We start from the raw sequence: 27,351 nt of genomic DNA, 5'->3' as shown, positions 1-27,351 counted from the left end.
GTAGTTACGTATTGCCATCAAAACATCCCAGTCCGCAGCAAGCAGTAGCAAAAGTGGCAATGACCCGGAAAAGGAAGCACTCGCAATGGAGGCTGAGGTTCGAGCGTCCAGAGAACGAGCCCTGGTGCCACTTGATGTTCGCATGAAGTCTTTCAAAGAAATGCTGAAAGAAAAAGAGGTGTCCGCGTTCAGCACTTGGGAGAAAGAACTGCACAAAATTGTGTTCGATCCACGTTATCTGCTGTTGACGTCCAAGGAACGGAAGCAAGTTTTCGAGAAATACGTCAAAGATCGGGCCGAGGAGGAGCGCAAGGAGAAAAAGAATAAGATGAAACAGAAGCGGGAGGAGTTTCGATCGTTGCTGGAGGCCGCAAATTTGCACGGAAAGTAAGTTGGTCTTGTAGAATTGATTTCGAATGTTTTCTAATGAAAGTTTTCCTCTAGATCGTCGTTCAGTGAATTTGCCCAGAAGTATGGCAAAGATGATCGCTTCAAGGTGATCGAAAAAATACGTGAACGGGAAAGCCTCTTCAACGAGTTCATCGTTGAAGTTCGCAAGCGCGAAAAGGAGGACAAGCAGAATCGGAAGGAACAGGTGAGTCCCGATGGGTGGCGGATCTTCGCCTGGGTGTATACAGTTAGAGTACCTTCTCTCTATCGATGTGATTCCGGATTTTCCGCTGTTTGTAGTGGCGACTGTTATGGATTATAGCGATTAGAATGATTAGGCTCAGTTCGGTACGAAATCAAAACGTTAAGTTTTATATATTTTGGAGTGTAGTTTAATTATCAAACTATGCATCGATATCCATGTTGTTCATTCTTTTCTTATACTGCAATAAGCAAAAATGGCTTTGACGAAGACAATTATAATATAAATGATTTGGAGGTCATTTGATGAGAAAGTAACAACAACTTTGTATCCTTTTCTGCAATTCAAAATTCCTAACGTGAATGAAACAGATGATTATATGAAAAGGAGGAAATTATTGTAAGAAAGATAAGCAGTCGGGGTAGTCTTTTTTATTTTATAAAAGATTTTCCGCCCGGAGCTGGCTCACCTCTTCAAGATTTGTTCAATTCTTTTGGTTATAGAACACATCGTTATGGTTAGGTTTCTATTTATTTCTTTATTGGGTTTTTTCCTTTACTATATGTTTTGAAATGTGTAGGTACTAAACACTACTTATCAGTTGCTGTTTTGTTCTCGTCGCGCGCGGATGTGTAGCAGATTGTTTTCGGGTTGGTACTGTATATACTTACCAGGCTGCTTTTCCTCGCTTTTGCTTCATTCGTTCTCATTCGTACGGTTCCCTACTATGCGCTCAATGAGCTAGACTTTACTAAAGTAAAGACTTTAGTAAAGTCTAGCTCATTGCGCTAAGACCACCGACGAACCGACGTGTCACTCATGGAAAATAATTCAGATTTGCTGCCCACGACGCCATGATAAAAAATCATATCGAACACTAACGCCACCTTCATAATGGCTCGCAAAGTTTTCATAGCTCAGGCACCAACCTACGTGTCATTTGACAGGAGCGATCGCACGCAAAAGTGAATAAAGAGCGGAGCAGAATGGATACGTTTGCGTGCGTTTTAACAGTTTTCCCAAGCTGTCAGAACGCACGCAAACGTATCCATTCTGCTCAACTCTTAACCGTTAAAAAGCGTGAGACAATCAGAGAGCGCCAGTGACACGTCGGTTCGTCGGTGCTTAGACCGCTGTCTTGTACGCAGAAGTAGATCGCGTGGTTCGGGTAAAATTTTCGTTTAACTTACACCGGAGTCATAGAATAGACACCGGAAAAATTCCTTCATCGCTGGAAGTGTCGAATTGTAGACGAAATGTGTTCCACCAGGATCTACGAAACAAATGTTTCGTGTCCTACGAAAGGCTGAACACTCATAAGGCTGAAATCCCGAAAGGCTGAAAGTCTCAAAAGGCTGAAAGTATTAGAAGGCTGAAATATATCGAAAGGATGAAATTGATGGAATGAAATGAATTCCAACCATACGATATGTTGAACAATATGTTGAGTAGTTGGATAATGAATAATGAATAAAGAATAAAGACAAAAGAATAAAGAATAAAGAATAAGGAATAAAGAATAAAGTTCTGAGACGAGCCAGCCTCGGGCTGAAAGTCTCCCTAATAAAGACAAAAAAAAGAATAAAGAATAGAGAATAAAGAATAACTAATAAATAGGAGAAGAAGACGGAAGAAGAGAGAAAGAAGGCGGAAGAATTGAGAAGGAGGAAAGATGAAAGATTGAAGAAAGAACATAGAAGAAGAAAAAGAGGAAAAGTAAAATACAGATGGAAGAAGGAATAATGAGAAGCAAGAAGAAACAAGGAAGAAGGAAAAGGAGGAAGAAAATGGAAGAAAGAGAGAGAGAAGACGGAAGAAGAAAGAAGGAAAAAGGATGAAAGATTGCTTAGCTTAGGCTTTGACTGACTACACATATCTATGGTTGCTATTCCGTGATTGACCAGAATCAGTGAAATTGCACAAAGAATCAACTGAATGATTGACTGGGATTGTTCAAGCATTCTCAGTGTGCTAGTTTCAGACTCTAAAATTCAAATGATCAATAACGCGCTCCACGTCCTAGTCAGTTAGGAAGAAGGAGAATATTAGTAGGTGGTTTTGCTATTTGAAGACCGTGTTTATCTGCGTCTCCACAAAACCACAGGAAGGATTATCAGTTAATTGGTAGGTTGTTGATCTGGATTCACTCTGATAAGCGATAAGACCGTGCCATTCTTTATACACAGTGATTTTACCTACATTAATCGGGCGCGAAAGTAGTTCAAACTAACTACCGCCTACGGGCGCAAAGCAGAGCACAATATTTCTGTCGATCGCGCCATCGTTCTGCTGTCCGAAACAAGAGAAATCTCGCACGAACTGATTTTATTACCGGCCGCGCAAAGCAGAACACAATAATTCGGCCGATCGCATCGTTCTGCTGTCCGAAACAAGAGAAATCTCGCACTGAACTGATTTATATTACCGGCCGCGCAAAGCAGAACACAATAATTCGGCTGATCGCGTCATCGTTCTGCATTCCGAAACAAGAGAAATCTCGCACTGAAATGATTTTATTACCGGCCGCGCAAAGCAGAACACAATATTCCGCCGATCGCGCCATCGTTCTGCTGTCCGGCAGAAATCTCGCACTGAAATGATTTTTATTACCGGCCGCGCAAAGCAGAACACAATAATTCGGCTGATCGCGCCATCGTTCTGCTCTCCGAAACAAGAGAAATCTCGCACTGAACTGATTTTTATTACCGGCGCGCAATGCAGAACACAATATCATCGTCGCCATCGTTCTGCTGTCCGAAACAAGAGAAATCTCGCACTGAAATGATTTTATTACCGCCGCGCAAAGCAGAACACAATATCGGCCGATCGCGCCATCGTTCTGCTGTCCGAAACAAGAGAAATCTCGCATGAAATGATTTTATTACCGGCCGCGCAAAGCAGAACACAATTTCGGTAGATCGCGCCATCGTTCTGCTGTCCGAAACAAGAGAAATCTCGCACGAAATGATTTTTATTACCGGCCGCGCAATGCAGAACACATATTTCGGCCGATCGCGCCATCGTTCTGCTGTCCGAAACAAGAGAAATCTCGCACTGAACTGATTTTTATTACCGGCCGCGCAATGCAGAACAATATTTCGGCCGATCGCGCCATCGTTCTGCTGTCCGAAACAAGAGAAATCTCGCACTGAAATGATTTTTATTAAGGCCGCGCAAAGCAGAACACAAAATTCGGCTGATCGCGCCATCTTCTGCTGTCCGAAACAAGAGAAATCTCGCACTGAAATGATTTTTATTACCGGCCGCGCAAAGCAGAACACAATATTTCGGTAGATCGCGCCATCGTTCTGCTGTCCGAAACAAGAGAAATCTCGCACTGAAATGATTTTTATTACCGGCCGCGCAAAGCAGAACACAATAATTCGGCGATCGCGCCATCGTTCTGCTGTCCGAAACAAGAGAAATCTCGCAATGAAATGATTTTATTACCGGCCGCGCAAAGCAGAACACAATATTTCGGTAGATCGCGCCATCGTTCTGCTCTCCGAAACAAGAGAAATCTCGCACTGAACTGATTTTTATTACCGGCCGCGCAAAGCAGAACACAATAATTCGGCGATGCGTCGTTCTGCTGTCCGGAAACAAGAGAAATCTCGCACTGAACTGATTTTTATTACCGGCCGCGCAATGCAGAACACAATATTTTGCCGATCGCGCCATCGTTCTGCTGTCCGAAACAAGAGAAATCTCGCACTGAAATGATTTTATTACCGGCCGCGCAAGCAGAACACAATATTTCGGCCGATCGCGCCATCGTTCTGCTGTCCGAAACAAAGAAATCTCGCACTGAAATGATTTTTATTACGGCGCGCAGACACAATAATCCGGCCGATCGATCGTTCTGCCTCCGAAACAAGAGAAATCTCGCACTGAACTCGATTTTATTACCGGCCGCGCAATGCAGAACACAATATTTCGGCCGATCGCGCCATCGTTCTGCTCCGAAACAAGAGAAATCTCGCACTGAAATGATTTTTATTACCGGCCGCGCAAAGCAGAACACAATTCGGCCGATCGCGCCATCGTTCCTGCCGTCCGAAGAGAAATCTGCACTGAAATGATTTTATTACCGGCCGCGCAATGCAGAAACAATATTTCGGCTGATCGCGCCATCGTTCTGCTGTCCGAAACAAGAGAAATCTCGCACTGAACTGATTTTTATTACGGCCGCGCAATGCAGAACACAATATTTCGGCCGATCGCGCCATCGTTCTGCTGTCCGAAACAAGAGAAATCTCGCACTGAACTGATTTTTATTACGGCCGCGCAAAGCAGAACACAATTCGGCCGATCGCGCCATCGTTCTGCTGTCCGAAACAAGAGAAATCTCGCACTGAACTGATTTTATTACGGCGCGCAATGGCACAATATTTCGGCCGATCGCGCCATCGTTCTGCTGTCCGAAACAAGAGAAATCTCGCACGAAATGATTTTTATTACCGGCCGCGCAAAGCAGAACACAATAATTCGGCCGATCGCGCCATCGTTCTGCTGTCCGCAAGAGAAATCTCGCACTGAAATGATTTTTATTACGGCCGCGCAAAGCAGAACACAATATTTCGGTAGATCGCGCCATCGTTCTGCTGTCCGAAACAAGAGAAATCTCGACTGAAATGATTTTTATTACCGGCCGCGCAATGCAGAACACAATATTTTGGCCGATCGCGCCATCGTTCTGCTGTCCGAAACAAGAGAAATCTCGCACTGAACTGATTTATTACCGGCCGCGCAAGCAGAACACAATATTTCGGGCGATCGCGCCATCGTTCTGCTGTCCGAAACAAGAGAAATCTGCACTGAACTGATTTTTATTACGGCCGCGCAAATCAGAACACAATAATTCGGCCGATCGCGCCATCGTTCTGCTGTCCGAAACAAGAGAAATCTCGCACTGACTATTACCGGCCGCGCAATGCAGAACACAATAACTCGGCCGACCGCGCGATCGTTCTGCTGTCCGAAACATGAGAGATCACGCACTGAACTGATTAATTTTATTACCGGCCGCGCAATGCAGACACAATACACGGCTGACCACGCGATCGTTCTGCTGTCCGAAACAGAGATCACGCACTGAACTGATTAATTTTATTACCGGCCGCGCAATGCCGAACACAATAATTCGGCCGACCGCGATAGTTCTGCTGTCCGGAACATGAGAGATCACGCACTGAACTGATTAACTTTATTATCGCGCAATGCAGAACACAATAATTCGGTGACGCGCGATCGTTCTGCTGTCCGAAACATGAGAGATCACGCACTGAACTGATTAATTTTATTACCGGCCGCGCAATGCAGAACACAATATGGCTGACCACGCGATCGTTCTGCTGTCCGAAACATGAGAGATCACGCACTGAACTCAGAAGGAAAAGGATGAAAGATTGGAGGTAAAACATAGAATAAAGAAGAAGAAAAAGGTAAGATAAAGATGGAAGAAGGAATAATGATGAAGCAAGAAGAAACAACAAAGATGGAAGAAAGAAGAAGGAACAAGAATGAATAAGATAAAAGAAAAAAAGAAGGAAAAAAGGGAAAAGGAAGGAAAATTAAGAAAGCCAACAGGACGAAAGATGAAAAAACAAGGGACAAGGAAGAAGGAAAAAAGAAAGAGGAAGAAAGGACGAATGAAAGAAAAGGAAAAAAGGTAGAAAGAAGTAAGTAAGAAGAAAGAATAAGATAGAATGAATAAAGAATAGACAAAAAAATAAGGAAGAAAAAATATGGAAAAGGAAGAGGTAGAGGAAAGAAGACAGAAAGGAGGAAAAACAATGTAATGAAAGACGGAAGAAGGAAGAAAAAGAAAAAACAAGGAAAAGGAAGAAGGAAGGAATAAGAAAGCAAAAGGAATGAATGAAGAAGGAAGCAGAAGAACAAAGAAAAATGAATGAATGAAGAAGGAAGAAGAAGAACAAAGAAAAATGAAGGAAGAAGAAACCAGAAAAAAAAAGAAGCAGGAAGGAAAAAGGAAATAGGAACAAGAAAGGAGGAATTAAGAAGGGAGAACTAAGGAAGAAAAACTAAGAAGAAAGGTAGAACGAAGAAGCAAGAAAAAAAACAGAAAGAAGGAACTAGGAAGGGTTTAAGAAGAAAGAAGGCAAACAATGAAAATAAATGGAATAAAAAAGAAGGAAGAAAAAAGGGAAAAGGAAGTAGGAAGAAAGAAGGAGGAATAAAGAAGAAAAAAGAAGAAGGAGAAGAGAGAAGAATGAAGAATGAAAAATAAGAAAGTTATCTTGGTAAGAATCAAAAACCAAGAACAAAAAAATCTTGTTCCTTTCTATGTTACCTCAACATTTTTTGAGCTGTGTAGACTAAAAATTAAGAATTCCGTATAAAAATTGAAAGACAGCAAGAAGTTGCAAGAAGGTTGCGAATCATTTTGGTTTGTGCTCCTATTAACGTCAAATGTGAATTCATCCACTAAGATTGGTTCTCACGAATTTTCAGCCTTTCGAGTTTCAGCCTTTGTTATTTCAGCCTTATGTGAGTTTTTTCAGCCTTTCATGTTAAGCCTTCTGAGTTTTCAGCCTTATGTGATTCAGCCTTTCGTGGAAGACCCAATGCTTCGTATATCATGTAGAAGGAAAAAGGTAAAATGGAAATCAGCAGATTTTTTTTCCTTTATTTTATGTTAATTTTTAAATTATAAGTTCTTCACTCCTCCTTAGCTTAGCTCCCAGTCGTGGTAAGACGCGCGGCTACAGCAAGACCATGCTGAGGGTGGTGTTCGATTCCTCGGTGCCGGTCTAGGCAATTTTCGGATTGGAAATTGTCTCGACTTCCTGGCATAAAAGTATCATCGTGCTAGCCTCATGATATACGAATGCAAAATGGTAACTGGCTTAGAAACCCGCAGTTAATAACTGTGGAGTGCTTAATGAACACCAAGCTGCGAGGCGGCTCTCCCAGTGTGGGGAAATGCCAATAAGAAGAAGAAGAGGAGTTCTTCACTCAAGAAGAAAAAAAATCAGTAGAAGGAGCAGGCAGCTGATACGATTACGTAAAACGGACAGCTGAAATTATACTGCGGAGTCATCGGTTTCCAAGCAGCATCCGGACAAGCATTGGCGGAAACAACGGAGATTAGCGTGGCCGGAAAATGATCTTCACGGACAAAACAGATCGGATCTGGTTTGTGAAGAAGGCAACAATGGGCCACACGGACTACCACAGAAAGTGAAAGAGGAAGAAGAAAAGAAACTTTGTCTCCGTACCTTTTTACCTTTCTCGTACCGTGTGTGTGATTTAGACTTTCGCTTTGTGCGCGAAATTAGGTATATGAGAGTAATTATGGTGCCTAATTTCGTTTATTGTTGTTGCAGTTTCATTTGCAACATTCTAATGAAAAAGCAATATAATGCACAGGACAGTTTTACACGAATAGAACCCGAAGAGTTCATTCTTATACGCTTTTATCTAATTTTCAGGCGGATAACCACTGACATCGACTAATGTTGACTTGAAAAATCTTATAGATCAGTGCCTGCAATAGCTATCAAATCCTATGTGTAAAATGGTGCTAAAGTGTGCTTTTTCGATAATGTATATAATATTGAAGATGTCTTGTATAAAACACATATTTGAAGATGTCCTATGTAAGAGTTATGGAATTTAAGACTTTCTTTCAAGACGTCTCGAAAATTTGAACTTATTTTATACACCAGCCAAACATTCTCATATCATGCCTTTTTTCTTAAAATATGGTTTATATTTCAGAAGAAAACGATATTTTAGGAATTATGACTTGTGTCAACTAAAATTCATGAAGAAAAACTAAGCAAAGCTCCAGGGTCGAAATATAGGTACATACCATTTCGACTAAAGAATGGGTCATCGAGGCTGCTGATACAGTTATCTCATTTTGAACAATGGATGCATGCTTCATTGGTCAATTGAATATATTTCATCAAACCAATAACGATATTCAATTCCACATGAGCGAAGTTAGGAACATTTTGCGCGAAATTAGGAACTATTCTTTTTCCTGCGCGAAATAAGGAGCATAACGGTCTCAGTTTCACACCCTAATTTTTTTTTAAATAGCAGCAAAATTTGCAAGTAACATTTTTTGAGAACCTAGAATCCTTCTACTACGTGATACAGTAGCAAATGTTTCCAAATGGCTACATGTTTTTAATGAACGTTTGAACTTTGTCTGATCTTAAGGCGAGATTAGAGTTCACGGTACTTAGCTTCTTACTTCTGACATGCCATGCGAGGATGACTTGGGTGCTCGCCCTTAACATACCACGTGAGGCTGACTTGGATGCGCACTCTACACGGAAGAAAAAAAGTACCCAGCGTTTAGTTTTTTTAAACTTTCTTTGAGTTATTTTTTCTCTTCTCTTTCATCCACTCTTTCTTCTGTTGTCAAAAACAAAAGAGCTAAACAATCCAACAACGCCAGTTCAATACCAATATGGGAAGCTAACTTTCAGTTTATTGCCTGAGGTCGGAATTGAGTGAATTAAACTTACAATTGGGAAAATAAATTTTCCGTTAGGTACTTTTAACATGGGAGAAAGGCAAACTACTTCCACCCTATTTACTCAATTTTGGCTTCCCGTTTGGATGTTCGAGGTTGGGTGAATTGAACTCACTATTGGGTAGTTTATTTCTTCCGTGTACTCTCCTCTGCCATATGCCTCGAGGTGTCGATAGTGACAGGTACCAACAGTTCTACGCTACGACCCCCCTACCTCGGTCGTGCAGCCCATACTAGGGACGTTCCGATACCTCCGATATATCGAAATATCGATTTTTTTGTATTGATAAATTTGCTTTCAATATACTGTCGTTCTACGCATAATTGTCCCATGTTACCATTGATGAAAAATTCCAAACTCGAGTCAATTTGTCCCACTAATTTCAAAATCGAATGGATCTGAAAATTTTACCAATGTTTTTTAAATGTTTTCAGCGTAGGCTAGACTTTCCAGAAGATAAAACAGATCACTATTTATGTAAACGGTTTTAGGCTCCATTATTATCAAATGACTATTTCATTTTTTCAGTGGGACAAATCGACTCGAGTTTGGATTTTTTCATCAAAGGTAACATGGGACAATTATGCGTAGAAGGTCGGTATATTCTCATATCGATACGTTAGAGTCGTGCCGGCGTGCCGTCAGCATTTGCATGAGATTGTTTGTTTTGGCTCGTGCGCAGCGCAAACAGCTCACAATCGAGTTTAATTATCTGTGGCGCAAACCCTACACAGAAAAAAAATCAGTGGTAAAAACTACTATTTTGTAGACTATATCCATCCAGCCGTTTTCGAGTTATGCGGATACGAACACAGACCATTTCATTTTATTATAAGTAGAATTCCCATGAGTCGATGTTCTATGACTCGATATCGACTCAGAAGCAAATTATTCCATATCAAAAATATTTTCTGGTTACTGTGATGGTCCTCCAAAGAGCTTCCAAAGATTTCCTATTCCACATCTCGATATTTCCATGAGTCGATGGACCCTTCAATATCGACTCATGGAGGTTTGACTGATGTCAATTTGATTTTTGTAACAGCATCTCATGATTTTTCATCATCGATTTTCCTTCAATTCTGAGGTCATAAATGCCAAGTTAAATAAAATCTGTTTTCATACAATAAGTTTCTAAAGAAGGATTACTTACTTACTTATGAATCCTGTACACCTCCGGTGGTGCAAAGGGCCGACTTGAAAGATCTCCATCCTGTGCGTTGCCCAGCTATCGCTTTAACCTGTTGCCAGGTTCGATTTCGGTCGACTTATTTTATTTCTTTATTGAGGCTTCGCTGCCAAGAGCCTCTGGGTCTGCCTCTGCTGCGATGTCCCGCTAGGTTCCAGTCTAATGCTTGTTTACAGATTTCGTTTCGTCCTACGTAGAGTGTCGACCCAGCCCCACTTTCGATCTCGAATTTCTGTTGCTATTTTCTGGTGACAACGACGATGAAGCCTGCTTTTGAGATCCAGTTGAGGCCACCAGCTCGAATTATAAACCGCAGGCATCTGTTGATGAACACCTGCAGCCGTTGAGTGTCTCCACTGAATCAACCATCGCTAGCGTATAACAGCAAGATTTCACGTTAGAGTTGAAAATTCGTATTTGGTGCGTTCACTGCCTGTTTTTCCAGATTCTTAAACTCGCAAAGGTAGCCCTTGCTTTCTTGATCCGTGCGCCTATGTCGATCTAATCTTGGTACCGCTCTGACGCCATTTAGCTACCAAGATATTGAAGCCCATTCACCACTGATTGCCCGGCTACTGTGAAACTGGAAGGGGTCACCGTGTTTACATCCAACGATTTAGTCTTGTTGACGTTAGTGACTAAACCTGCCGAAGAGGAGCGCTAGGCAAGGTCGTTGAGCTTAGTCTGCATGTCAGAGCGCCGTTGCGCGAGGAGTGCGACGTCATCCGCCAATTGAAGTCGTTTAGGTGCTCCATGGTTATAGGCTGCCATAACAGCCCGCGTTTTGGTTTACGGTCAATCGCATCTACCAGAATCTCGTCGATTACGATGAGGAACAGTAACGGTGATAGAATACATCCCTTCACACCAGCTACGACCCGGATAAGGTCGGACAAGACCCCATTGTGCAGCACTTAACAAAAGGCCTCGTACTGTGCCTCGATGAAGCCGATGATTTTCTAGGAACCCCGCGTCTCAGGGCGCCCCACATATTCTCGTGATTGAGATGGTCGAAAGTTTTTCGTAGTCAATGAATACCAAGTAAAGGGACTCTTGGAATTCGTTGACCCCCAAGTAACCAAAAGTTACTTTAACGGTTCGTTTTTAGCTTAATCAGCTTGACTGAGCTGATTAAGCGGAAAACGTACCTTTAAATGAACTTTTGGTTACTTGGGCCTGCTCCAGAATGATACGAAGCGTGACTATAATGTCCACACAAGATCTTCCGGCACGGAATCCGGCCTGCTGTCGCCTGCGGCCTACTGTCGCATCGATCTTCTCATGAATCCGGGCTAGGATAATTTTGCATAGAAATTTGAAAACGGTACACAGCAACATAGTGCTTCACCAGTTATCGCATACAGTCAGGACACCCTTTTTGGGCACCTTCACTAAGATACCTTGCATCCAGTCGACCGCGAAAGTTGCGGTGTCCCAGATATTACGAAATAAACGATGCAGTAGTTGAGCGGATGTCATGGGTCAGTTTGAGCATCTCGGCTGATATGCGATCGACCGCCGGGGCTTTATTCGATTTCATGCTTTGGATGGCTGTTTGAATCTCTAGCAGTGATGGAGCTTCGGTATTGACGCGTGTTATACGTCTGCAGATCATACCGAGGTGATGATGGCCTGGCTGGCACTAAAAGTTGTTCGAAGTGCTCGAACCAGCGTTTCAGCTGGTCAGAGGTCGTCAATAGCTGATCATTCGCGTCTTTCACAGGAATCGTTGCATTCATCTTCGCCCCTCTATCTTCCCTGACTCTCGGTGATCCATTGTTTTTCTGGGTGCGCAGTTCGCCAGATTGTTCTCGCTGGTTGATAAAGACATTATTGATGGCGGTCCATTGGTCTTCCACGCGCCACCTTCCGGAATATCTGCAGCACGCGTCTGCAATTCTTCAACGAAGAACCGTTTCACCGTGGCATCTTTCAGTCAGCGTGCGTTGAATCGTCGTCCAACTCTTTCCTTCTGCCGACGAATCCGCGCATGCGCAGGCGTATTTCGCCGATGAGGAGGTGATGGTCAGACGCGATATCGGCACACGTTTATTTCGTACATCAAGAAGGCTCCGTTTCCATTTTCGGCTGATGCAGATGTGGTCGATTTGATTTTCCGTAAAGCCGTCACGGAGACCCACGTGACCTTGTGAACCGGTCGATGAGGGAAGAGACCCCGATCATCATGTCTGTTATTACAATTCTGCGAACATCTTGTCGCTCATTTCTCCGAGACCATGGCGTCCCATAATGCGCTCATGGTCTGAGTTGTCGGATCCGATCTTCGCATGAAGTCGCCCAAACAGATCTTGATATCACCCTTCGGAATTGTATCTACGACGGCATTGAGTTGACTGTAGAAGTTCTCTTTGTCTTGCAGATCGGCAGCATCGGCTGGCGCATAACAAGTAAGGTTTCGGACCCGTGATCTAAATCTGGCAACGATTATCTTTCTTATATGTTCCCACTCATAAGCGCAGAGTGCCCGAGCGATTAGTAGGAAGCCAACTCGATGCCGGGAGCGTCACCTCGTAAACCAGAGTATAGCAGAACTTGTCCGACGGCGTCCTGTGCTCCAAAGTTTGGCCAACGGACTTCACCGTCCCAGGATCTCAAGCTTCATGCGGCGCCTCATTGGCAAGTTGTGCCAATTTACCCTGCTGGGCTAGGGAAATCGTTCCATGTTCCTATTCATCCGTGTTCGTCGTCGCCGTAAAATCAGTCCGTATTCTTTCATTATCGGATTCTCGAACAAATGGATGTTTCGGGAACAGTAGGTTGTTGGCCCAAGGTTTCCTATCCACCGGGATGGGGCTGCCATCTTACATTTCATACTCAGCCACTGGATCCAGTGCTGCTGTTGGAGCCGCACCTCCTTGGTTAACAGACGCTCGATCAGTCAAATTTGTTTAAAGTCCCACCCAACACCAGGACTAGGCTGGTGCGCTTTGAGCGGACACGGTCGTTTGATAGGGCCTGCTTGCGGACACTGCAGCTTTTTAGAAGTTCAACAGAGCCCACTGTCGAATCCCACCGCTACCACATCCTAGGCAGACTGAACTGTCTCTATTTTTTGTGTCATTAAGACTCAGGAGGCTGGCTCGTCTCGAAGTCTCATATTTGTGGAAATAACTATTCTGCTCATAATTTTAGAAAATACAGATTCCTACAGATAAATGAGCAAAACATAATGCCTGTTTCGAGTCAAGATTATAAAGATACAAATGTAAGTACACACTTGCAATAAAACCTGTTCGTTTGTCATTCAAATTAATTGATTCGTTTCAAATACAATTTTTTGTCAAAAATATTCCATAACTGATTCAAATAAAATGATTTGTCTTGTCTTAGCACATGCACAGCCAGTATTTAGCAAGCAAGTATTTTGATTTAAGTGCTATCCCATTTAATTCCACCACTTGAGCCAAGTAAGAGACACTGAAGACAGCCTTACTGTTGCCTTAAGTCGAAATACGTATCTGTAAAGTAACAATCAAGTGGTAGAATTAAATGGAATAGTACTAACTTGTTTTATGGCGAGTAAGATCGTCTTTGTTGCGAAACAATCTGTTTTCAAAAACCGAATTTAACAGTAAAATGAAAGTATTTACTATTCACAGAGATGCCGAAAAACGGCTGTATATTGCCGAAGTAGTACTTTCAAAACCCTCGTTCAAGTCTGTATATGACAAAAACTATCAAAATACCATAATACAAACATAAAACCTATTTTTAGGACATTTTGAGGTTTGTCAACCTTGTAGTAGCTGTCGATGCGATCACGCTCATTTGTTTGAATTTCTGGGAATCTATTGATTTTTCAAGATAGTTTTGCGAAGAATACTAAATTTTTGCTTGTCAATATCTAGATAGAGATAAAACTAGAAAAATTGCACAAAACGCATGTTGACGAGAGTAATAGTTTGGCGCCCAACAATAGTATTTAAATGTCATAATTCATAAATAAATACGTTCTGTGACATTTTTATGCGTTTCGCTACACCTTATTAAAATGATCCGTATTTTGGGTTTTGGGACACACTAATTTTCACGAAGAACTCTGGGCAATATTTTCGTTATTTCCAATTGCCATGGGACCGCCTTTAATGTTCCGTTAGCTAATCATTCTTTTGCTATAATCCTGTTTTAACCGCCACATGAAACCTAAACTAGAGATAGTCCGTAGATAGTAAGATAATTTAATCTACCGAACAAAACCACATCAATTCAATCCACACCGTTGTCGGTTCGTTTTTTATGTCAACTTTTGTTATATCCAACACTGTGTAACTCCAGCAGGTAATCGTACTACTACCACTACTACTAGAGATCCTATCGCAAGAGCTGCCGCAGCCTGCCGGTGTCACCACTCTGCGGGCGTATCACCGGCGGTCAAAGTTCCCTTTTGTCTGTGTTGCTGAAATCGACGGCGTTGCTGTTCGGAAGTGATGGACACAATCCAATCGCGCTGCCGTGAAGGATGGTGGATTTCAATGGTACTATTCGAACATTGTCTTGTCTTTAACTCGAGATTCCCAGATATGGAAAAAGGGATCTTGGTATCTGTACCAAACGCGCCGCTGGTGGGCACTTGGGATCTGGCACGTGGCGTTGAAGGTGCGCAAGTTGAAGTCAACCTATGGACTGATGGATGGACGATCTACGGTGCAAATTCCAAGTGCCCATTTGGCTGTCGCCTTTGTACAGTTTGTAATCTCTAAGTATTCCAATTGTTCCGTTGCTATTGAAATAACAGACGTTTTTTTCAGGTCACATTCCTAATGATTTTACAAAGTTTTCAGCCTTTATATCTGAGATGTCTATAAGGTATTTTATGAGACGTTTCGCGGTGGCCCGATTATTTACTTTTGATGTTTTGTTTTGATATGATTCTGCGTGAACATTCCGTTAGGTCCGAACACAATATAATGTTTGAAACGTTTTACTTTTTATTCGCGTTTTCTTCAGCTTTTCATGCTTAGAATGCAATGGTATGAATAATCTAACGACACTTTTTAAGAATTATAAGAAAAACTTTGTTCTAATGCCCTGGTAGCCGAAAAGTAAAATAGGTAGAATTGATGATGGGACCCATCGGAATGTTATGCCCGAAAATACCAAACAAACGGGCTCCCACTAATTGTCAAAGTAGATAAACACGAGAAAAACAGCTGTTTCGATCTGTCTCATAAAATGCCTTATATCACGGGCAGGGTTTGCAGAAATCGCTCTCAACGAACAACGATAAAACAAAGACAAAAACTAGGTGTGTTGTTAAACTCATCTTATCGTTTTTTGATGAGTTTGTTTCATGTTGTCACAACGACGTCGCGCTACACGATAAGTTGTTCATTCGCAACCATCATGCAACCCATCAAAGCATCCTAAGGTGGATCGTGATGGGCTGATGGTGCAGATCAGCGGGTGAAAAAGAAAGCATGAATTGTTTTGACAGTTCGTTTGTTTCTGACCGCTGAAATTGAAGGTTCTAACAAAATCCTTTCACGTAAATTTGTTTCATTAGAACTCCGTCATAAATCCAGCTTACATTTATAATAAGGATATGGGTAAGGACCATTGCTGGGTGTCTTAAAACTGGTTTAAAACTAAACTTTTTTTTAGGGCGTCATATTTAAAAACAATTAGAAAAGAGGATTACAAAGATGCCCACCAGCCAAGCGGAAAAACGAATAGAGGAAAATGTCCCTTTTCGTTAATATCAAGGCGTTATATGAAATATTGCTAGGCTTTTACTCAAAATAATAGGAGAAATATTCTGAATCAACATTTGCGTGAAATAAGTCACAATTTTAATAAGAATCGAATGAATAATATTAAATTTAGAATGAATTAAGAAAAATAAGAATTAAACTTTGGGAAGTTCGCCAAAAATACCTCAAGAAATTTCCCCAGAAAGATTTTTTTACGAGAGTGACCCCTAGAGTTCTAATTCCATCTGGTATAAGACGCTCCCTAAAACGCTCTAAAATAATAAATCATCATCCATCTGGTATACCTTAAGAAAAATTCGAAAAATATTATTTGAAAATCTTCTAAACATTCCTCAAAGTATGCCTCTGGATATTTCAGGAAGTGCTTCTAGGAATTCCCCCAAAAATTCTTTCATAATTTCTTCCTTGAGTTCTAATGGTGGAATTCTTTTTAATATTCCTTTAGAAGTCCCTTTGCAAATCACTTTAGGAATACCTTCGAAAATTCTTTCAGGAATTCTTCCATATTTTTAGGGGAATTTCTTCCTAGATTTTTTGGGGAATTCCTTTGAAAGTTCTTCCTGGAATTACTTCGGTAGTTCTTACAGCAATTCCTCTAGGAATTCATACAGGAAATTGAAGACTAAGCCTTTCTTCCAAGAATTCCTATGAGTATTGTTTTATGAATTCCTCCTAGAATTTTTTTTGAAAACCCTTCAGAAGTTCTATAGAAATTCCTCTTCTTCTTCGTATTGGCATTACATCCCCACACTGGGACAGAGCCGCCTCGCAGCTTAGTGTTCATTAAGCACTTCCACAGTTATTAACTGCGAGGTTTCTAAGCCAGGTTACCATTTTTACATTCGTATATCATGAGGCTAGCACAATGATACTTTATGCCTCAGCATGGTCTTGCTTTGTAGCCGTGCCAGGAACTAATAACCGGGACGTCGATGTCCCGAAGAACCGATTAAAAATTCATGCAACCCATGAAGAGCTGACGAGACCAGCACCGCCAGAGGCGCTAGTGTATTTTACTCACATTTAGGGTACATTTATTTGAAAGTGTTTTGTGAAGTGTAGACTTTTTGTCTGTCAGTTCTTGTTTATATTTTCGTTTTATATTATTTATAAACAGTCTGTATTTTGGGATCTCGGCCGACTATTTTGAGTTCTGTTTTTTTAGTTCAATTAAAACGCTTTCGACTTTGATTCGATTGCGATTCTTTGGCAAGGTGGAGCACCAGAATCTGAAAGCGGTGGGAGCAACCACAGTAATAGGAGAACTGTTCCGGGATGTGAATTGTAGTGCGATGGACGAGGCACCGGCATCGTGGGAAGCATTTTATCATTAGCACGCGATTATGGATTCGCAAATCCCGAGGAGCAGCAGGAGCTGGACGTTATGATCGCTGGACCAAGCAGTTTACCAGAATGTAGGTTCTCAAAACAAAATAATAATGGGATTTTTTTCTTAATACTAGCTTAATACATACCGTCCGCAAGTTTATAATGGGTGTTTCTCCCATTATTAACAATTCAATTTATTTTACTATTATTACAGACCAGCATCGCTGTAAAGCTCAATTCGAATCGATGGTAAAGCATCGTATATCTGCAGTTGAGCACACCGGACAATTGCGTAAAACAGACTGGACAGAGGACTAGGAAGCGGATCTCCTAGCCCGTTGGAATCTACATAAATAACACGATGCATGCATACCCCATCACATAACAATGAAACACACGATCTAGTTGAGAAGAATAATAACCTAAATATATCACCGTTTAGCAGGAATTAATGGTGTGACATGAGACTGGTAAGTAAATAGCTACCCAGGTTGCACATTGGGTCAAAGTTGTTTGAAAGTTTGTAGGTACCTAAATAGGTATACCTTCACTGCTAAAACAAGTTTACACACAAAACATTTTAAAGTATGCACTTTTGACTATACAGTATGTCTCGCGTGATTTTTGAAAACGTCGTAAGTCCAAAAGAGAGGCTCTCTTTGTTTACTTTCTCTTTCGATTATTACAAAGCCATACTAATATTTACCTTGGATTTTCCAGCACCAATCTGAAGAAAATAGCATTGTCTAGTGTGCTGAAGTGAAAATATTGCAACAAATTTTAAACTAGCCTAGATATTAGCAAAAGAGAGCGTAATGAAAGAGAGTCTCTCATTTGGACTTACGACGTTTTCAAAAATCACGCGAGATGTAATAATGACTTCAAAATTCGCTTTTTCGATAGAGAATGGAATTACTCACAAAAAGGAATAAATATTATGCACAATTATGACTATTTTTCATTCACGAATGATTAACTTTTATTAATAAAACGGGAAAAAATTGTGAAACTTAAGCTTTTTACCGCTTTTTACTCCTTGTGTGGGTAGTCCCACCCAGAGCATACTTTCAGTTTTGCGTGTAATGAAAATGTAATGATAAGACGAGTTGTTTTTATATCACCTATGAAATCCTATTGCAATCGATTATATGTAATCACAAATTGTACAATGATTCAATTCAAATTCTTATTTCAGCGGAAGCTCTTGGAGCAATCGGCACATTGGAGGTTGAGCAGATTCTCATCAAGCATTCAAAACACCCAAACGTCGAAGCAGCGGAAACATGCAAAATCGCTCTGTGTCGGTTTGATTACTACAAAACGAAGAATCGAATTTCACAGACAATATGCATCAGTCGATCCGACGCACCCTGCGGAGACGACAAATGTAACCGAGCGGCAGAAGGATCTGTTGGATGAAAATGAGTCTGTTCAACCGGTACCTTGATATGTTCAGCTTGCGAAACTTTGCGAACCGAAGAATCTGCCTCAGGATTGAAGGGAAAAAGTGTTCTTTTTAAACATGAAGTTGCTTTCGTATTAGAAAAATTACAGGAAAGAAATGGTATACGAAATGGTACGACATGATTGCGCCGAAGCCTTGGGAGTCATTGCCACCGAGGAATGCACTGAAATACTAAACGAATACCAGAAGGACGAGAAATGAGTTGCCAAGGAGAGTTGCGAGGTTGCACTACATATTATGAAAATAGCACTAGTGAGTATGAAAATAGTCCGGAGTTTTAGTATGCCGACATGTTGGGGAAGGTAACCCACTAGGTATATTGCGTAATAAAAGGAATTAGCTCATGTATGTTTGATTCAAGCATTTCTCGCGCTTAGTTTCATAGGGGCGTAACTGTATTGATTGATTTCTCTTAATCGATTTTATATTTTGTTAATAACTCAAATGTGATTGTACGACATTTCGCGGTAAAACATTCCGCGGTTAACCTTTTCGCGGTGTACCAGTTCGCGGTCTACCACTTCGCGTTCAGTATCATATCGCGGTATAACATTTCGCGGTTTATATTATTTGGCGGTTTACCATTCCGCGGTTAGTACTATTCCGCGGTGAAACTTTTCGCGGTCAATACCAATTTGCAGGTTTAATTTTACTAATGTTACAAGTAGTTCAATAATGTGTTCTTTAGCTTTGTAAAGCATCAAAATTCACCTAATTATTATGTAAAGCGAATAATGATTGAGTTACATTCTTCTTTTTCTTCTTCTTATTGGCATTATATCCCCACACTGGGACAGAGCCGCCTCGCAACTTGGTGTTCATTCAGCACTTCCACAGTTATTATCTGCGAGGTTTCTAAGCCAAGTTACCATTTTTGCATTCGTATATCATGAGGCTGACATGATGATAGATACTTTTATGCCCCGGGAAGTCGAGACAATTTCAAATCCGAAAATTGCCTTGACCGGCACCGGAAATCGAACCCAGCCAGTTTACATTAGACTTATATAAATTCAAAGGCCCAACAAAAACAATGTTTTGAAGCAAAACATATTTGCAAATACAACTACCGGCACCGCAACGGAGGTGACAATGGGTCTGGGGGTGAGAAGACTTTCACCGGCAGTCTGGAGGTCGAAGAGCAAAATCGTCCAAAAAGGTCTCTTATATTTTAGTCTTCTTGTCCTCAATCCAATCTAAAAGCATTCTAAGTGGTTGAAATACTGACCCATTCTCAACCCCATTTGACCCATTGTCACCCCCTACGATGGTATGTAAAGAATGCGAAACAACACACTTCGCCTTATACCGGGCAAATGCAAACATTTGAAGAAAGCAAAACAACACACTTTGCCTTATACCGGGCAAATGCAAATATTTAAAGAAGGCATAACATCACAATTTGCCTTATACCGGGCAAATGCGAACATTTAAAGAAGACGAAACAACACATTTTGTCTTATACCGGACAAATGCGAACATTTGAAGAAGACAGCACATGATATTTCACCTAATGTCGGCTAACATTTAAGGAAGATACATTTTGCCTTATGAATAATTTTCAGTTTTTTCATCTTCCAAGTTCTACCAGAATACCATAGCCTTTTAAGGTATTAAGACAGCGACTTTTATCATATGATATAATGTATCTTGGTGACAAAGCTCACACATCTAATTATCATATTCACAATAATGTATATGTCTTTTGGAAATAACATAAAATAATCCGTAAAAGAAAAGAGAAAAATACTTGAAAGGGAAACGCAATGAAAGAAGAGAAAATTAAGAGTTGGTAGAAAAGAATGGCAAACTCTTAAAAATACAAAAAAAAGTTAATAAGATAAGGTAAGTTTGAATACCGCAAAACGGATCACCGCGAAATTGTAAACCGCGAAATAATATATACCGCGAAACGGAATACCGCCAAATTGTATAAACCGCGAAACAGATTACCGCCAAATGATACAGACCGCGAAATGGTTTACCGCGGAATGTTTTACCGCGAAATGTCGGACAACCCTCAAATGTTTCAAAAGCTACAAACAACCGTGATTATTGATTCTGGTGCAAGCTACAATCATACTTTATCACACCAAACCATTAAATAATCGACAAACTAGCGCAATTCGGTACAATAATAAAAAGAAAACATCGACGAATAGAAATCGATCAATACACCCCTATGAAACTAAGCGCGAGATTTGGTTTATTATTTATCTTGATAGAAAATATCACAATCACAAACTTGAAATAAAATTTATTCAATGTCAGAATCTACCATAATGTTGGTTATTACTTGCAGAAGCGTCATCGAATCGAGTCCTATATTATTTAATGGTAATCAACCGTGCTTTAAAATGGTTATTTCTTTAAAGAATCAAAATCCTATTCTATTCACAAAAACAAATTATTTGTTTTTAGAACGCCGCGTGGTAGCCTTTGGAACTTACACCGATGATTTTTCTAGTGAGCCATCAGCCGTATGTACTTCCGCAATCGGTTGAGTAGATGGCAGTAGTGAGTCAACGTATATCATTTCAAAAGGAACTTCTCGAGGAGTCCATGGTGGAATTCATATTGGAACACCTAGAGAAATACTTAATATGCCTTATACGGTGGAATCCCTGGTGAAACTTCTGGAGGAATCCTTTGTGGAACTCCTGGATAAATGCTTGATGGAACTTCGGGAGGAATCCTTGGTGGAACTCCTGAAGGAATTCCTGGTGAAACTTTTGGTGGAACTCCTGGAGGAATCCTTGGTGGAACTCTTGGAGGAATCCCTGGTGCAGCTTCTGGAGCAATCTTTGGTGGAACTTCTGGAGAAATGCCTGGTGGAACTTCGTTCGTTCTTGGAAATCGTTGTTGAATTTCTCGATGAAGCCAAGGTAGAACTTCTGCAGTAATCCCTGGTGGAACTACTGGATAAATCCTTGATAAAACTTCTTGATGAATCCCAGTTCCTAGTGGAATGCTTAGTAGGCCTCCTGGAGGAATCCCTGGTGGAACTTCTGAAGTAATTCTTGGTGAAACTTCTGGAGGAATACTTGGTGAAGCTCCTGGATAAATCCTTGATGAAATTTCTCGATGAACCCCTGTTGGAAGTTCCTAGAGCAATCTTTAGTAGGCCTCCTGGAGAAATCCCTGGTGGAACTTCTGGATGAATCCTTGGTGGAACTCCTGGAGGAATCCTTAGTGGAACTCTTGGAGGAATCTCTGGTAAAACTTCTGGAGGGATCTTTATTGAAACTGCTCGATGAATCCTTGATGGAACTTCTCGATGAATCCCTGTTGGAACTTCCTAGAGGAATCCTTAGTAGGCCTCCTGGAGGAATCCCTGGTGGAACTCCTGAGGGAATTTCTGGTGAAACTTCTGGAGGAATACTTGGTGGAAAACCTGGATAAATCCTTGATGTATCCCTGTAAGGAGTTCCTAGAGGAATACTTAGTAGGCTGAGGGAATCCCTGGTGGAACTTCTGGATGAATCCTTGGTGGAACTCCTGGAGAAATCCCTGGTGGAATTTCCTAAAGGAATCCTTGGTGGAACTCCTGAAGGAATTCCTGGTGAAACTTTTGCGGAATCCCTGGTGAAACTTGTGAAGAAATCCTTGTTGTAACTTCTGGAGGAATCTTTGGTGCCCTGAAACTTAAGATATCCCTGAGAATATGGTCGACTTCATCAAGGTTTGTTGCAGCCTTCCCATACATAGTGCTGCAAACAGGATCTTGTCAGATCTCACCCAAGGCAAGCATAGTTAGGCACTATTGGTTTTCTTCGAAAAGATTGCGCTAGGTGTGATTAACCAGTGATTGTCATAGCAGTCTACAACAATGAGGCACCCAAATGATTAGCAGATCTAGCACGACAGCTTTCTGTTATGTAGACTCAAGGAGCTAGTCTTCGGCGATGGGGTCTCAAATCTTCTTCTTCTTCATCATCACTTTCCAACTAGAACTTGACCTCCCGCATAATGACAAACTGTACATGGATATTTTCCCGTGCGGTCGACAACAGTATCCTTTACTGTTGACAACTGTAAATGAACAATCTCATATAAAGTTTTAACAGTTTGTGGTACGGTTATTTGACAAATAACAATATGTTGAATGGGTTGTTATGGTTATGGTTAGTTATGGTTGAATCGATCGAAAAGTATTCGATAACCGCTACGTAAACTGTGAACGTAATAATGATTCTGGCCATATAACATGTTGTTTTTTATTATGCGGGCTGCTTTTCAACTTCTTCTTCTTATTGGCATTACATCCCCACACTGGGACAGAGCCGCCTCGCAGCTTAGTGTTCATTGAGCACTTCCACAGTTATTAACTGCGAGGTTTCTAAGCCAGTTTACCATTTTTGCATTCGTATATCATGAGGCTAACACGATGATACTTTTATGCCCAGGGAAGTCGAGACAATTTCCAATCCGAAAATTGCCTAGACCGGCACCGGGAATCGAACCCAGCCACCCTCAGTATGGTCTTGCTTTGTAGCCGCGCGTCTTACCGCACGGCTAAGGAGGGCCCAACTTTTCAACTTAGTATTCTATTATTTAGCATTTTCTCAGTTATTAATTGAAAACTTTTCTATGCCCGTAACTGCATGAGCATGTATCTTGTGTGGCAAGTACAATGGATACACTGTGCCCAGGGTGGAGAATGTTTCCAACCCGAAAACATCCTAGACCGGACCGAGAATCGAACTAGCCATCTCCGGATTGGCAATTCTACGCCTTTGCTCGCAAGGCTACCAGAGACCCCCAACAAATACCGAGCTCCATAATTGGTGACACCAGAGCCTATGAAAGCAACTGATATTCGGATATTAAAATAAAACTGGATCGGCCAAACGTACGGGCAAAAACGAAATCTGCAAATAAACATTAGATTAGAATCCTGCAAAAGCAGACCGATTAACACTCATAAATACATAACTATTTCATGCATATTTGCTAGAATACCTATAAAAGATACAAGATAAAGATTGTCGCTTCGGTTCCCTTTGTTCTGCTGTCCGAAACATGTTGGGTACCGAACTGTCAAATCGTATGTATTTTTCCTTCATTGACATTTAGCACCCTATCCTCGCCAGCAAAAAAAGTTCCGGACAGCGACAATCTTTATCTTATAACTAAATAAAATATCTTTCATCTATCCAGTAACATGGGACAGTTATGCATATTTGGGCAATATTGTATAGGTTTATGGCACCGTCTACATTTAGACATAAAAGTTGGCCAGAATCTAACTATGCAACAACTATCGCCTATGACGGGGATCTTTCAAGTTGACCATGCAAGGTCAAGCATGACCCCTTCCACGGTCAAGCATGACCCCAAGTGTTACTTCGGTTGGGATTGGCATCGGTAACACCAAGTGTTCTCCTTTAAAATAGATGAAATGACGGAGCGGCAACAGATTGTGTTGTCTGGATCCAGAACGTTCTCCTCTTGAACATACATATCTTTTAGTCCTCCAGTTCCTCGCCATGGTGGATCAGCGCCTCCCGTGATATCACATCGGATTCGCTCCTCTTCCCGGTTCAAGTGGAATAGTTCAGCGATTTGTAGACAAAAAATGCTTTTTATTTTCTGCTGCTGCTATCTTGTCGAGATGGTATATTCCGGCAGGATCTGGCACCTCTAACACGACCTCAAATGGTTGCGGACGTTGATGACAACGCCATAGGAGTCCTTTAAACTGAAGGAATTTTGTTTGATGCTGCTTCTGTTCTTCCGTCAATGTAGGATATGAGGATGTTCCGAGAGCAAGATCTGCAAGTTCGTTAAAGATTGTTTTGTTTTTCTGGTCGAGGTGGAGATGTTGGAATCCCGTCGCAATCCCAAAAGGATTCCCGTCTAAATCCTGTCCGAATCCCGAAAGGAGTCCCGTCGGGATCCCGAAAGAAGTCCCGTTGGAATCCCGAAAGAAGTCCCGTCGGAATCCCGAAAGGATTCCCGTCAGCACCCTGAAAGGATTCCCGTCGGAATCCCGAACGGTTTCCCGCCGGAATTCCAAACGGAGTCTGTAGGATTGATATGAAATAAATTTGAATTAAGTCCCGTCGGGATCCTGAAAAGAGTCCCATCGGAATCCCGAAAGGAGTCCCATCCTCATTGGAATCTCGAAAGGATTCCCGTCAGCCCTCGAATTTCAGCTGAAGTAATTTTATGATAACGGCATAGAAATAGTAAACTTTTTACTCACTCTTGCAACAATTTTCGGATCACCTCCAGCATATCGTTTCTCTTTTTTGTTTTGCTTCCCTTTGTCCTGGCGTTCCAAAAGTCGTCCACAAATTGCTCTAGTATTTTCAAGACCGATGTTCCCTAATATTCCGGGATTATTCTGCAGAGTAAATGAATCAACGTTATTAATAATTAGAGTTACAAATATAGCAACAACAAAAACTTACTGAAAAATTGCACAATTAGTTCAAACGATTACGAATGGACGGGTGCCATCAGTTAGCAAATGGCTTCATACTGGAAAACACGCGAATAGGCGTTCGGAACCTCATTGGTTAATGGTTACAATGCGCAGCGATTTAAGGTTGATACAGCCACCTGACTGCAGCGGCCTAGCCGAGTAACCAGTGGGTAGAGGTGTTTAACTAACTAAATCACATGTGAGCTAATGGATCCCGAGAGCCACCGCAATCAACCAAAGAACCGAGCATGATGATGTGGTTTTCCTCGTTCCTTTAGCAGCTAAGTGAAATGTACCCAGTCACTGATTTAACATACGGTGTAGCTTTCCGCGTTTTGACTGAGAAATACTTGGAGGAAGCGCTCACTTTGGCGACTGTAACATGAGATTGCACAGCTGCGTTAACGTGCTATCGTCTTTTCTGGCCCGGCGACTGTTGACGAGAACCGCAGTCTGTGCAGCCGTAATGTAGATCACGATTGCCATAGTGGCGTGACCATGTTGGCGGCGTACAGCGACATTGTCAAATCGTTCGCATTGATTCCAAAAGCTGATGCAGACAGCGGAATTCCGGTGTTTGTGCACTACTGGCAGTTCCTTAGCAGAATTCATTATCAATGCGTTGCAGTTTGAGCTTGAAGAGGCCACCGGTGTGTCGGAAAAGACATCGTCGATGAAATTCGATGCGGGAACATCCCGAATTGCCAGCAAGTAGTGATGGTCGTTCCGACTATTGGGAATGGTTAGCATAATTAGTTCAAACGCAGTGAAATGTATCAATTCATGCAAAGATGCAACATCAGTTTCTTGTATTAAGTGGAGGCTTATCGTGCTAATTTATTAATAATTTACCTCTGAATATTGATAAAAACAGATTAATGCTCTATTTAACAAACTAATAGTAACAAAATACAAAATACACACAACCGGATGAAATGAAAACAAACTGACAAAACTTGACAGATCAAAAAACATCAATGCACCGAGAGAAAATCTTGCGGAAAAACTGATAATTGACAGCGTTAAATAGTGTCTTTTCATTTGTATACCTAGAACTCTACACACCGATGGAGACTTCAAGCGCAACACGAAAAAAATCCTAGTGTCATATCCCGGTTATTAGTTCCTGGCCGTGCGTCTTACCGCACGGCTAGGAATTCCTCCAGAAATTAATCCAAAAACTCCTTCGGAAGTTCCTCCAAAAAAAATTCAAAGGGATTAAAAAAATCTTCAGGATGTCCCTCAGTGATTCCTTCGGGAATGTTTTAAGAAATTACTTCAGAAATTATTTAAGTAATTACACCTGGAATCCTTTCATGTATTCCTTCGGAAAAGCTGTCACGACTTTCATCGGAACATACGCCTTCAGGTGATCATCCAGAAATTTCTTAGCAAATTCCTCCAGAAAGTTCTTCGGGAATACCTCAGGAATTCCACAAGAAATATCATTCTCTAGAAATTCCTCCTTCGCGAATTCCAGGGAATTCCTTCAGGAATACTTTCAAAATTTCATCAAGTAATTCCCCCAGAAATTCCTCCGGGAACTCCTCCAGGAATTCCAAAATTTCATCCGTGAATTTCATCGAAAATTTCCTCAGAAAATCCTTCGCAAATTCCTCAAACAAATCATACGGAAATTCCTTCAGGAATTCCTACGGAAATTCATCCAAGAATTCCACCAGAAATTTCTTCAGATAATTCCTCAAGGAATTTCTCCAGAATATTTTTCAGGTGTTCCTCCGGAAATCTCTCCAGGAATTCCTTCCTTCGAATTCCTCAGAACTCAACCAGAAATAACTCTTGTAGTTCCTTTGGGAAATTGTCCAGCAGTTCTACCGGGAAATCCTCCATAAATTTATCTAGAATTTTTTCGGGAAATTACTTCAGAAATATTTCCAGAAATTCCTCCAAGAATTCTTTCAAAAATTCCTCCAGGAATTCTTTGAAAATTCCTCCAGGAATTCCTCAGGAAATTGCTCCAAAAATTACTTCTGAAATTTCTTCGGAAATTTCTCCGGAATTGTCTCCAAAAATTCCTCCGGAAGTTCCTCCAGGAATTCCTCCGGAAGTTCCTCCAGGAATTCCTCCGGAAGTTCCTCCA

General features: G+C 41.3%; 1 protein-coding gene, 1 long non-coding RNA gene and 1 pseudogene across 3 annotated transcripts; 2 read left to right on the top strand and 1 right to left on the bottom strand.

Moving 5' to 3' along the window:
• The first annotated feature begins 18 nt into the window (after positions 1 to 18).
• LOC134220576 (transcription elongation regulator 1-like) lies at positions 19 to 15,093 on the top strand. Of its 2 annotated transcripts, none has more exons than XM_062699671.1 (3): positions 19 to 387; positions 445 to 595; positions 14,594 to 15,093. In XM_062699671.1, exons 1-3 carry the CDS (start codon positions 86 to 88, stop codon positions 14,741 to 14,743), a joined length of 603 nt encoding a protein of 200 aa, XP_062555655.1. In that variant the 5' UTR covers positions 19 to 85; the 3' UTR covers positions 14,744 to 15,093. The 2 variants fall into 2 exon arrangements, with proteins under 2 accessions (XP_062555655.1, XP_062555653.1); XM_062699669.1 differs by having other exon boundaries at positions 14,591 to 15,093.
• A 2,317-nt stretch (positions 15,094 to 17,410) lies between these two features.
• Positions 17,411 to 19,429, top strand: LOC134222616 (deoxyhypusine hydroxylase-like; annotated as a pseudogene).
• Positions 19,430 to 23,356: 3,927 nt separating this feature from the next.
• On the bottom strand, positions 23,357 to 26,352 carry LOC134220574 (uncharacterized). The gene is made up of 4 exons (XR_009981959.1): positions 26,103 to 26,352; positions 25,237 to 25,980; positions 25,029 to 25,169; positions 23,357 to 24,595 (listed from the first exon to the last, which is right to left on the bottom strand). It is a non-coding gene; the product is annotated as an uncharacterized LOC134220574 (long non-coding RNA).
• Between the last annotated feature and the right edge of the window lie 999 nt (positions 26,353 to 27,351).

This window comes from Armigeres subalbatus, chromosome 3 (genome assembly GCF_024139115.2).
Source record: "Armigeres subalbatus isolate Guangzhou_Male chromosome 3, GZ_Asu_2, whole genome shotgun sequence".
Taxonomy (NCBI): domain Eukaryota; kingdom Metazoa; phylum Arthropoda; class Insecta; order Diptera; family Culicidae; genus Armigeres; species Armigeres subalbatus.
This window is presented reverse-complemented; position numbering and strand designations above follow the sequence as displayed.

What these genes read in the sequence shown, in the direction of transcription:
- LOC134220576 (XM_062699669.1), top strand. Translation starts at nt 86, where the DNA reads ATGGAGGCTGAGGTTCGAGCGTCCAGAGAACGAGCCCTGGTGCCACTT. An exon ending in GCCGCAAATTTGCACGGAAA is followed by an intron (nt 388 to 444) that starts GTAAGTTGGTCT and finishes GTTTTCCTCTAG; the next exon opens with ATCGTCGTTCAGTGAATTTG. An exon ending in AGCAGAATCGGAAGGAACAG is followed by an intron (nt 596 to 14,590) that starts GTGAGTCCCGAT and finishes GTGTAACTCCAG; the next exon opens with CAGGTAATCGTACTACTACC.